At 44.0% G+C, this 13,633-nt stretch overlaps 1 protein-coding gene across 5 annotated transcripts in view; it reads left to right on the top strand.

Annotated features, from left to right (window-relative positions):
- OPN5 (opsin 5) overlaps window positions 1-8,255 on the top strand; it is a 99,685-nt gene extending 91,430 nt beyond the window's left edge. For all 5 annotated transcript variants that reach the window (XM_056563862.1, XM_056563861.1, XM_056563863.1 and 2 more), the window contains 3 exons: window positions 2,076-2,410; window positions 5,813-6,039; window positions 7,416-8,255. In XM_056563862.1, the coding sequence (XP_056419837.1) occupies window positions 2,076-2,410; window positions 5,813-6,039; window positions 7,416-7,485 (632 nt within the window). In that variant the 3' untranslated portion in view covers window positions 7,486-8,255. The remainder of the gene's footprint in view (window positions 1-2,075; window positions 2,411-5,812; window positions 6,040-7,415) is intronic.
- The last annotated feature ends 5,378 nt before the right edge of the window (window positions 8,256-13,633 follow it).

Here is a 13,633-nt window from a genome sequence, read left to right as displayed (position 1 = left end):
AATATTCGCGAATTCGAATATGGCCTATGCCGCTCAACACTAGAAGGCATGCAGGATTGAGGAGGGTTTTAGGACAAAAGAACCCTCCTCAGTGAAGTAGGTGCATTTTAAATATTGTACTATATGAATGCACCTTATAGTGGAACATGTCCGCTCTCCTATTTGGAGAATGTTTTTGTTTTTTCCTATTGCTGTATTCGGAGGGGCTTCTGTACCGACAGAAGTGGATTGCAGCGGACAAGGATCCACAGGGGATAGTGTAATAAAGGTGTTTCAAGTGGTTTGTTAAGAACCACTCACCAAGTGTAAGTTCCGGTTCACACCTCTTTTTCTTGAGCTTGCGTATTTTTGTGAAAAGTTTTTGGATCGCTCCCGAAAGGATTTTTTTTCTGTGTTTTTTTTTATATAGTGTTGAATTCAGTAATTTTTCCTCTCATGACTGATGGACATGATGCTGGTCTGGATTAAAAGTTGCTGCTGTATTGTTTTTTGTCACATGGTCTCACCACCTACTGAACTGGACTTAGATCAACATAGGATCCTAAGGTCATCTAAGTTTGGCTCAGCAGGTAAGAGGTCTGGATGGTGCAGTTGTAAGATGGATTGTAAAATGATTCTGCATTATGGCCTGAAAGCAACATAAATGGTCACACCTTTGTAATGTACCTTACCAGAGAAAAAAGCCTTTCCCGACTTATCAGCCTACTCACCTGCTTTTCTCCCTGTCCCATGCTGCTTGTCTTTTCAAACTGCTTCCCAGGTGAGGACTTGAACCAGGATCTGCCCGCTTAGCTGGTCAAGAGCTGAGATGGGTCCTGCTCAAAGTCAGTAAAACACTTACTAGAGCCTTCACTACTGTCTCTACGTGTCTATCAGTAGTATCTCCCTCTTTCTCCTGCTCACCGCCCCATAGACTTCTATTGGCAGCATGTAACTGATCCATCAGTGAGGTGATAACCTGGTCTTTCAAGAAAGTAGAAATGAAATGCAGGGGTATTCTGGTGCTGTAGAAAAAAATAATATAGTGCCGGGGCCCTGGTAAAATAGAGAAACAACTATACAAGCCTATCCCCAGTCCCCACTGGTTCTCTTCAACCTTCTGCTTATGTTCTCAACTTGCTTCTGAGACGAGGGGTATTGGCTGAGTGGGAAGGCCTTGCTCTGAGAGCTCGTCTTGGAAGCAGGTTGAAGAGACAAATGTCGGGACAAAGAAGGCATGGATATTTTTTTTTCTATTTTACCAGGGCTCTGACACTATGTTATTTTTTTCAACAGGGGCAGAATACCTCTGCATTTCATTTTACTCCAAAATCTGTCCTGGAAGTCTTAGATGGAATATAACCCCACTGAGGGATCAGTTACATACTACCCATTGATGGCTATGGAGTGGTGAGCAGGAGGGAGCTACTACAGAGGGACACATAGAGACTCTATCGAAGGTTCTAGTAAGTGCTTTAATGGCTCACCCCAGGGCTGAATTTAAGCCCCGAAGCGATAACATGGAGGACATTATATAGCAGTAAGAAGCAGTGTCGTTGCTAATCCAGCACTGGGGTGAAACAATACAACACTTACTAGAGCCTTAAAGGGATACTCCGCCCCTAGACATCTTATCCCCTATCCAAAGGATAAGGAATAAGATGTCTGATCGCGGGGGGTCCAGCTGCTGGGGACCCCTGCGATCTCGGCAACGGCACCCCAGACATCCGGTGCACGGAGCGAACTTCGCTCTGTGCCAGATGACTGGCGATGAGGGGCGGAGGCTTGTGACGTCACGGTCACGCCCCCTCAATGCAAGTCTATGGGAGAGGACATGTCATGTACCAGATTACATACGGTAGATTTATTTCCCTTTTCCTTCTCAAGGAAACCGGGTGAGGGGGGGGGGGGGGGGGGGGGGAGGGTGTTTCTACAGCAGCATTACCTGCATTTCTATGTAAAATCGTATCACCAAATACTGTTTTGCTACACCTGACAAATTTAGCTCGGCTGCATCTGTATTTTGCTTTGTGTAACATATGCGGCAGACATGGAGTATATAGAGTCTTTATCCTCAGTATATCACATTTTTGCAGGTACCTGGCTTAAAAGAAGTCATGTCTTCACGAGCCTGTTCTTTGTTTGGGTCTATGCATCATTTTGGGCAACTCTTCCAGCGGTTGGCGTGGGTAACTATGCCCCCGAGCCATTTGGGACCACGTGTACTCTGGACTGGTGGCTGGCACAGGCGTCATTGAGGGGGAAGGTCTTTGTGCTCAGTATTTTCTTCTTCTGCCTTCTTCTCCCCACCACCGTCATCGTCTTCGCCTACACCAAGATCATCGCTAAAGTCAAGTCTTCTGCCGAGGAGGTGGCGCAATTCGATACCAGGAACCAGAACACCCACATATTGGAAATAAAGCTGACCAAGGTGATCAATGGAACATTATAGGTTCAGTCCGAAATGCGCTAGTGATGTCACAGCAACTTTACCTACTTAAAGGGGTATTCCGGCTTTATATATCTTATCCCCTATCCAAAGGATAGGCGATAAGATGTGTGATCGCAGGGGTCCTGCCGCTGGGGACTCCCGTGATCTCGGTGCAGCCCCCGGCATTCTGTGCCGGGCGCTGCCTCCGAGAAGGGGATGTGACGTCACGCCACACCCCCTCCATTCATGTCTATGGGAGGGGGCGTGACTGCAGTCACGCCCCCTCCCATAGACATGAATGGAGGGGGCGTGGTGTGACATCACTAGGGGTTGTGACCATGATGTCACATCGCCGGATAGGGGATAAGATGTATAAAGCTGGAATACCCCATTAAACCCATGTGATGTCACAGCAACTTAACTGACGGCAACTATGTGTGATGTCACAACATCTTATATGACACTTGTGATGATGGAAACTGACCTGTGATGTCACAGCTGCTCACCTGCAGACGTTCACTGATGATGTCCCCGCAGATTTACTGACTGAAACCCATGTGATGTCACAAAAGCATAGCTCACCGACATTGTTGTAAAGTCACAGCGGCTTAAAGGGGTACTCCAGTGGAAATTTTTTTTTTTTTTTTTATAAATCAGCTGGTATCAGAAAGTTAAACAGATTTGTAAATGACCAACCAAGCAAGGAAATTGGGAGAGCGCTCAAGGAGCTATATCACCTAACGCTGTGTGCAGTAAGGTCCTCGGCGACCTCCAATCAGAGTCTCCTGCGGGGTGCACGTACACAGATATGAAGCATCAATATAAACAACCAAAGAACACGTAGGTGCACTCACAGCAAAGCATTGAGTGCACCTACGTGTTCTTTGGTTGTTTAGATTTGTAAATTACTTCTATTAAAAAATCTTAATCCTTCCAGTACTTTTTAGCAGCTGTATGCCACAGAGGAAATTATTTTCTTTTTTTTTATTTCTTTTTTGTCTTGTCCACAGTGCTCTCTGCTGACACCTCTGTCCGTGTCAGGAACTGTCCAGAGCAGCATAGGTTTGCAATGGGGATTTTCTCCTGCTCTGGACAGTTCCTGATACGGGCATCAGGTGTCAGCAGAGAGCACTGTGGATGAGACAAAAATAAAAGAATTTCCTCTGTAGCAAAGAGCTGCTAAAAAGTACTGGAAGGGTAAAGATTTTTTAATAGAAGAAATTTACAAATCTGTTCAACTTTCTGGCACCAGTTGATTTAAAAAAAAAATATATGTTTTCCACCAGAGTACCCCTTTAACTGACTGTAACTAGGTGTGATGTCACTTGTAATGTAAACCCACTTGTGATGTCATGGTACCTCACTAGTGATTTCACAATTGCTCTCCTAACTAAACGCACCCATGATGTCACAATAACTCATCCACACAAATTCACTTGTGATGTTCCTGTAAACATCCTAACTATAACTCACCTGTGATGTCACAGTACCATAGCTCACTGAAATAGTTGTGATGTCACAACAACTTAACGGATGGAAACACTGTTGTGACGTCACCTGTAATCCCACCTGTGATGTCACAGTACCTCACTCTTAGATATTCACCAGTGATTTTGTGGTGACCCACGGTGTATGGTGGGACCACAGGGGTGTAGCGGTGTAGGTGGTGGGGCCAGATGGTATTAACCCCTGGGGCAAGATGTTATTAACCCCTAGTGTTCGTGACGCCAGAGTGTTTTTTGGTACCGGAACCACATGAATGGTATCTCCGCAATTCCAATGGCTAGTTAAAGAAAGTAGAGTCCACAACCAGTTATGGTTTAACGGAGGCTTTACTGAGGTCAGATAGATGTTATTAGCTAGGCCAGATTCCCAGAGAGGTGGCCAGGAACACAGAAGGACCACACAGCTTGCTGGGACCAATTATACTTGTAATAAACTTTAGAGATTTGACTTCAGGCTTGACTATAAGCTGGACTTGACTACTTGTAGTGACAGCAGACATAGACTTTTGACTTACTGGAATGACTGTAGCTTTTTGGTCTTCCAGATGCTGATCACTAGCACTGAGATCTCTGGTGGTTGCTGTGCCCAGTAGAAGGTGGTAAGAGATAAGAGAATGAATTGTAATGGCCACCCCTTTATATAGTGGGGGGCTGAGGCTGCAGGTCATAGGTTAAGCTGGTGCTCTTTGGGTAACATCATGTGACAACACAACACAACATAAAATGTGACACTCCACAGGTCCTTCAGACATCTCACAGGTCCTGTACACTAACTATACATTAATGTACTGACTATAATACTATGACAACAAATGACAGTCTATAAACAGCAGAGGAGACACTGCAGGGGAGCCCACAGGTCAATGAGGGACTCAACCTGACAGGCCTAAGGGTAGTACAATTTCACAAAAGTTCCCCAAACTAAAAACCTACCTATAATGTCACAGTAGCTTATCAGCACAAATTCACTTCTGATGTCACAGAAAACAAAATCACCTGAGATATCACAATAACACAGCTCACTGAAATAGTTGTGATGTCACAATAACACAGCTCACTGAAATAGTTGTGATGTCACAATACATAGCTCACTGAAATAGTTGTGATGTCACAGCAATTTAATTGACAGAAACACTGTTGTGACCTCACAGCAACTTGAAGGGTGTAACTTGTAGCTTCTGGGCCCCGATGCAAAACCTGCAACAGGGCCCCATGTGCCAATTATAATACTGGTCTCTTATGGGGCAGATGTGCTTTGGGGCCCCCTTAGACACCCGGGCCCCAGTGCGACTGCTACCTCTATAGCTACGCCCCTGGTGCCCTCTTTTGATGTCACAATCTTACATGACAAAAACACTGTTGTGATGGAAACTCATCTGTGATGTCACAGCTGCTCACCTGCAGAAATTCACTAGTGATGTTGTAATAGATGTATGATGTCACAATAGCATTGCTCACTGACACAGTTGTGATGTCACAGCGGCTTAACTGACTGTAACTAGGTGTGATGTCAAAGCTTCTCACTCTTATGATGTCAAAGCAATTTCATGTAAACCCACTTGTGATGTCACAATACCTAACCCTCAGATATTCACTAGTGATTTCACAATAGCTCTCTGTGATGTCACAGTAGTTCATCCACCCAAATTCACTTGTGATGTCACAGCAAACATTCTAACTGATAGCACCTGTGATGTCACATTTACATAGCGCAATGAAAGACTTGTGATGTCACAGCAACTTAACAGACAGAAACACTGTGTCACAGCAACTTGACTCCCACTTGTGATGTCATAATACCTCACCCTCTCTCTAGTAAGTGCTGCAGAAGATGATGACATTGTTTAAATGAAAAAATAAAAAGTGTGTCAGCTGTGCTTCCTGTTTTCATCACTAGGTGGCGATGTTGATCTGCGCAGGATTCCTTATCGCCTGGATTCCGTATGCCGTTGTGGCTATATGGTCAGCTTTCGGGAGGCCCGATTCTGTTCCGATTGAAATCTCCGTCATACCGACCCTGCTGGCGAAATCGTCCCCGATGTACAATCCGATTATTTATCAACTGGTGGATTATAAATTCCCATGCTGCCGCCAAGGAAAACCTCTGCAGAAATCCAATTCCAAGTACAGTATTTTTTATATGCTTTGTTACTCCTTTTATATAGAGGTTTTATGAAACTGGGATTGTTCAGTTTGGAATAAAAAATGTTCAGGATATCTTGTTAAGATGTATACAAACTAAGGCTGAGCACCAAACATGTGATGTGCACTTGGCCCTTTAAGAAGGAACCCCCCCAAATTTTCATGTCACTATAGAGACCCTATAGAAACCAAAGAGCGGGATGTTGTACACTCTAGTTAGTCCAATCATCCATATGGGAAAGGGTTCTTTACAGTAAGAGTAGTTGGAATTTAGAATGTTCAAGCAACACTGTATCTAATGTGGGGCTTGTCATCTAAGGGGACAGTAACTCAGATGTGGGAAGTGTCCCCTTTGGAGGATGGTAGAAGCTTGTAAAGGGATTTTCATATATGTAAAGCTTAGTAATGATATAAAATAAGGTATATCATTCATAATATATATTTTTTAAGATCTCTGCTTGCAGTAAGCTATTATTTATACCAAGAAACCTGTCCTTATCTATTTCTTCACACAGTTAATGGCTGGGTTTAACGTAAGGTCCATTTCAAACAACTCCCCCCACCCCATGTGATAGCCTATGTGTGATTGCTAACATATGTGTAAACTTCTTTATTTACAAAAAGGATTCCTTCCCCAATAAAAAGCTCCAAAGTCTTGACCACTAGGTGTCTCACTCCTCCTCAATCTGCTGTCCACTGTATGTTGTAAAAAAATCTCTAGTAAGAGCTAGATCATGACCGAACACAGAAAGTGGGGGCGGGGTTTAGCATGTGCTTTGTGCAGGAGAAAGAGTGAGCCTGGGCTGAGTACCTGCTAGCGGAGTTGGTCTGCCTGCTCAAAATGATCCGCACTGTTTCTGAAAGCCATCATGAGCTTTCATTCTCCAAGGTTTTCTTGTTATATTTTTTGTTACTTTGATATGTAACATGCCTATTTAGGGTCCCAACACCTGGGTTGGGGCATTGGATGTAGTTGGGGGGAGGCGGGGGTAGTTCTGTTTTGCATACTACACTCCACCTATCCAATCCCAGTTCTATTGTGCATACTACACTCCACCTATCCAATCCCAGTTCTATTGTGCATACTACACTCCACCTATCCCATCCCATACATCTATGGTCTCCAACATGTGTCCCTGATAGCATTTAGCATGGGCCCCAGCGTTCAAAATATTTTGTTCCGAACGCTGGGTGCGGACTGCGGGGTCATGTTGTCACAGCCACGCCCCTCGTGTCATCACGGCCACGCCCTTTGTGTCATCACGCCACATCTCCTCCCATAGACTTGCATTGAGGGGGCCGTGATTGTTTGAACCCTTATGTTACATGACTAAAGAGGTTTTATGCTTGTGTCACAGGATCTATACTATCAGCACATACAGAAGATCACTTCCATCAGTAGAAGAAAGTGGTGGAAGGAACGAGTAATGGACCCATGTCGGAGAAAGTCAGGGAGTCCCCTTCGGGGAGCAGCTAGATTTGGGCTTCTGACTGGTATAGATGTGTTATTTCTTTATCATCAGTCTAAACACTGGACCTGACGTCTGTCATAAGGAGGTTCTCGCGATCTCATGGTCATCAAACTGGAACCACGGCGTCATCTAAAGACCCCCACACCATTACGGAGTCCATCCTTTGGTCGGCGTCCGGCACTGGCTGCGATCAAGTGTTAAAGCCCCCCCCCCCTGTATTTTACAAAAATGTTAATGTTCCCGAGTATCTACATTTGGTCCATGAAGATATGTATGACTGATAATGGTGGATATCACGTGTGGAGACAGTAAGGGGGAGCATTTCTTCATAGTAGCCAATCAGATTGTGTCTCTTTTGCCATTCCCATGCACAATAGACTATGAAGACTGAGATCTGATTGGATTCATGGGGAAGATATTGAATTTTTTTTTTTACCTAAATGAGACCCATTGGGGCAGATTTATCAAAACTATCTAAAAAAATTTAAAAAACGATTCTAGTTGCCCAAAACAACCAATCACAGAGCCGTCTTTGAAGAGCCATTACTTCCTTTTTTTTCCATAGAGAGAGCCATATGAGGGCTTGTTTTTTGCAGTACAAGTTGTAGTTTGTTATGATGTCAATGTACCGAGAGACTATACACATATATATACATTTGGAGTAACATTTTTACAGTGTTTACTATGGTATAAGTGACATGTAAACTTAATTCTGTGACCTTATAAAAAATTATATATATATATATATATATATATATATGATATATATATATATATATAGCAGTAGTAATATGCAGTACACCGAAATGTCATGCAAAGTGCTTTATTCCATGTGGTACAAAAGCGACGTTTCGCCGGCCTCCCGGCAGCATTCTCAAGTGACTTGAGAATGCTGGCGTGAGGCCGGCGAAACGTCGCTTTTGTACCACATGGAATAAAGCACTTTGCATGACATTTCGGTGTGCTGCATATTACTACTGCTATTACCAAGGAACCAGAGGACCGTGGCTCCAGCATGCATGCACCCTGCCTACAGACCTTCATCTTTCTTGATGTGCTACTTATTTTTGGATTATATATATATATATATATAATATATATATATATATTGCTGCGGCATCCAAAACACGGAAGCTCCAAGCTCCCACCATGCCCCCTCCATTTAGGTCTATGGGAGGGGGTGTGATGGCTAGTACGTAGCTGTCACGCCTCCTCCCATAAACATGAATGGAGGGGGCGTGGCGGCTGTGGTCGCCAGTCATCTGGCATGTAGCAGAGTTTGCTCCGTGCATCGGATGACTGCAGCAGAGATTGCATGGTCCCCAAAGCTGGACCCCGGCGATTAGACATATTGATGTTTTCCTGTGGAGTACACCTTTAAAAGAAAAAAAAATTAAATATTTTATTAAATGAAAAAAGTATTTAAGGGCGCTCTCATTAAAAACAAATTTTTGCTATTGCGCTCCTTATGATAAATAAAAAAAGATTTCTCCATCCTATGCACAGACTTAGGACCGAAGCTCAAACACAGGAAGTGCAGCCTGGAGTGCTGAGGGGGGGGGGGGGCAACCAACAGCATATGGCAGTTAAGTGTGAGAGGAGCTATGATTGGATGAGGCTGGACACCCCCTTCAGCACTCCAGGCTGCACTTCCTGTGTTTGGACTTCCGTCCTAAGTCTGTGTATAAGATGCGGGAAAATGTGCTCTTGAGCTTTTTTAAGCACAAATAGAACATAGAAAACTTCATTTTTTTTTAAACAAAGTATATTAGAAATATTTTTTATTTACCATAAGGAGTGCAATAGCAAAAATGTATTTTAATGAGAGTTACCCTTTAAAGGCGTACTCCGATCCTAATACATCGCGGGGGTCCCGACGCTGAGGACCCACGCAATCTGTCATTGCGCACCCACCGCAGCGCTGGAGGCGAGTGTGTAGCGTGACGACCACGGGGTTGAGTATCGCGATGTCACCCCCGCGATCATACATCTTATCCCCTATCCTTTGGATAGGGGATAAGATGTATTAGGGACGGAGTACCCCTTTAAATAAATTTAAATATATAAAATATATATATATATATATATATATATATATATTTTATTATTATTATTATTATATATATATATATATATATATATATATATTTTTTTTTTTTATTTATTTTTTTTACATTTTCTGTTCTTATAAAAGTTTACAACCTTTTTCTTCCTTGTACTGTTCCTCAACGTCTAATCACCTAGATATCATGGTCGCTGTTAACGGCAGCATCTTTGGGGTTAAACAGCTGGGTTCACAATTGTCTACAATCCTAGCCATTGCTGGTGGGTGTCAGCTGTATAACACATCTGGCACTGCCATGTATTACTTGTATTACCCGCACCATTCCTCCATCCCAACAAGGAAGGGGATTACAAAATGATTGGTTGTTTTGTGCAATAAATGTTTTTTTTTTTTTTTTTTTAGAAAGTTTTCCTAAATTTGGCCCAATATTTATTTATTTTTAAAACTAGGTTAAGAAGAAAATAATTCTGTATTGAAAACATAGCAAAGTTGCACTAAGTTTACTCTGTGAATAGTGAAAGACTGTCACAAATCACGGGTCGTGGAGCGGTGAGGATGGTGCGTTTCATGGAGGATAGAATTGTATTAAAATTAAATTATTGTAAGTTTGTATGGAAAGTAAATATGCAGAAAGTATATATAAATATATGAAATGTCATACATGGTCTATAATGATATATACTTAAAAGAAAAACACCAACTATACAATGTATTATATGGCTTTATATTCAGATCTAATCATTATTTATATTTTAAAACCCTTTGTGGTCAATAAAACATATCGGTAAATCATTAAAACAAGATTTTTGTAACTCTGTGGGGGGATCCATGTTGTTGTGAATTTGGGTCTTAAAAGGGGTATTTCGGCTTCATACATCTTATCCCCTATCCAAAGGATAGGGGATAGGATGTATGATCGGGGATCCCAGGGGTCTGCATTCTGTGTCGGGTGCTGCCTCTGAGGCGGGGACATGACCACATGGCCACACCCCTAATGCAGTCACGCCATGCCCCCTCCATTCATGTCTATGGGAGGGGGCATGACATCAGTAGGGGTCGTGGCCGTGACATCCCCTCCCCGTCTCGGAGGCAGTGCCCAGCACAGAATGCCGGGGGCTGCACCGAGATCATGGGGGTCCCCAATGGCGGGACCCCTGCAATCATATGGATAGGGGATAAGATGTATAAAGCCGCAATACCCCTTTAAAGGGGTACTCCGCCTAAGAGGTAAGGTATAGTTTAAATACTGCCTAGACTTGTTGGGCCTTTGGGACTTTCTTATGCTGGCAATATGGCCGACAGTCATTCTGGCTATCAGATAGAGATCATATTATTGTAGGGCAGTGTTTCTCAACCAGGGTGCCTCCAGATGTGTTGTCTTGGCTGTGTGCTTCCATTGTGTTATTGGAAGGTGAACCTTTGGCCCAGTCTGAGGTCCAGAGTTCTGGATCAGGTCTTCATTAGGAATCTCTCTGTACTTTGCTCAATTCAGCTTTTCCTCAGGAGATAGACCCTCTATTCATTGTATGGATAAACACATACTATAGAGCTGTGATCCTCAGCCCAGTCCTCAAGGCCACCAAAAGTTCAGGATTTGAATTTTTCCTTGTTCTTAAAAAAAAATAAAAAAAAAATAGACCTGGACGGTTGGTGGCCTTGAGGGCTGAATTGGGGACCACTGCTCTATAGTATGTGTTTATCCATACAGTGAATTGAGAGGCACTCTTTTCCTTCTCTCTCAGCAGGAAGCCCCAGCACCATCTCAAGCATCAATGAAGCATCATATCCCGTCCTCCAATCCCGTCCTCCTATCCCGTCCCTCTATCCCATCCTCCTATCCCGTCCCTCTATCCTGTCCTCCTATCCCGTCCTCCTATCCCGTCCTCCTATCCCGTCCTCCTATCCCGTCCTCCTATCCCGTCCCTCTATCCCGTCCCTCTATCCCGTCCTCCTATCCCGTCCCCATATCCCCTCCCCATATTCTATCCTCATATCCCGATCTTAAATCTCGTCTTCATATCCATCCTCGTATCTCATCCTAATATCCCATCCACATACCCATCCTCATATCCCGACCTAATACATTGTCCTCATATTCCACCCTTATATGGCGTCCCCTGCTGTAACTATTTTCTGCACCTACTTGCTGGACAGTAGGCATGATGTTTAAAAGTCCCGGACAATCTCAGCAGCTCAAGTGTAATGTGACCAGGAGATGTATCAAAAGACCCTTTAACTTGCACGGAACTTCAGACAAAACTCCTACCCTGGCAAATAGAACTAGGTAAGGGTTAATTTAACTCCTATATTTTTAGTTGACATATGAGTAACATGTGTACATTTTTCATTGAAATATATATATATATATATATATATATATATATATATATATATATACACACATATATACATTCATACATACTTACATACACATGTTGAGTTTTATAGATAGACAGATAGATATGAGATAGATATGCAACAACTAGTGTAACAGTCACTGTTCAATATACCGTATATACTCGATTATAAGCCGAGATATTTCATGCTGAAAACGCCCCCCTCGGCTTATACTCGAGTGAACAAAAACCGCTTCTGGTTTAGGTGTGAGGGGATGGGCCAGGCCATCCATCTTCGGCCATCTATGCTGCAGGGACTGTCCGGTGGGGAGGGTTAGTCCTTACGGGCTGTCCATCTTCACCAGGAGGCCTTCTTCTCCGCTCCAGGCTGGCCCCAAACTAGTGGCGCTGCATTGATGCCACCACGCAGGGATGTTCATGCGCAGGGACGTCTGCTGCGCACGGACGTCCCTGCGCGTCGTCGTCAACGCAACTTCACTAGTCTGTGGCCGGCCCGGCCCGGAGCGGAGAAGAGGGCCTCCCACTGAAGATAGACAGCCCGTAAGGACTAACCCTCCCCACTGGACAGTCCCTGCAGCATAGATGGCCGAAGATGGACGGCCCGGACCAGCTCACCCTTCCTTCCCACCGAGAAAGCAACAAATGGGGAGGTAAGTAGAAAACAAAACGGGGGTCTGGATGATGACGAAGGGATTGACAAGCGGTGATGATGACGAGGGTGATGATGACGAGGGTGATGATGACGAGGGTGATGATGACGGGGGTGATGATGACGGGGGTGATGATGACGGGGGTGATGATGACGGGGGGGGGGATGATGACTGGGGGGGGGGGGATGATGACGGGGGTGATAATGACAGGGTGGTGATGATGACAGGGGTGTTAATGACGGGGGTCTGGATGTTGACAGGGGGGGATGATGACATGATGTATTTCCCACCCTAGGCTTATAGTCGATTTTGTTTTTTTTGGGGTGAAATTAGGGGCCTCGGCTTATATTCGGAATGGATAATACTCGAGTATATACGGTATAGGTCCCCCACTTCTTAAATCACATCAAATCAAGGGAAACTTTTTTTCTTGAATAACATAAAACTTCACTTTTATTCAGACTCCTAAAACCATGATAGTGTTCACATAACAGCACTTATTTTGTTAACCGACCGCCACCATTTGTATCCACGCACCTTTTGAGCGTAAATGACTTTTATAGTAGCCTCGCACTCTGCGCCAAATGACAGTCCAATATTCAATCAGTGGATACGAACTGAAAGTCCATCAATATTTCATAGTCTTTTGCTGAAGCTGCAATATCTTACATCCAACACCTTCATGACTGTAGTATTTCATAGAGACAATGTTTGACACAGATATCAGCCAATGTGTGTGTGTGGTGAGCCACGGGGTGTGAGGTGTAAGGGGCAGATGGTGTGGCCCAGGGGTAGATGGTATTAACCCCTTTGTGTTCGTGACGCCAGGGTGTGGTTTTCCTATATAACCACCAGAAGGTAGTACCGCTAGTCCTAGGTCAGGCAGGGGCAATAAAGAGTCCAAGGCCAAGTTAAGGGTAACAGTAGCTTTTACTGAGGTTAGACAGATGGTACAGTCTATACAGTTCAGCCAGGATCCCAGAGAGGTGGTCAGTGACACAGAGAGACCTCGCAGGCTTGTTTGGACTTGCA

Source organism: Hyla sarda, chromosome 3 (genome assembly GCF_029499605.1).
Source record: "Hyla sarda isolate aHylSar1 chromosome 3, aHylSar1.hap1, whole genome shotgun sequence".
NCBI lineage: Eukaryota > Metazoa > Chordata > Amphibia > Anura > Hylidae > Hyla > Hyla sarda.
Note: the sequence above shows the minus strand (reverse complement) of the source record. Positions and strands in the feature narration are given on the sequence as shown.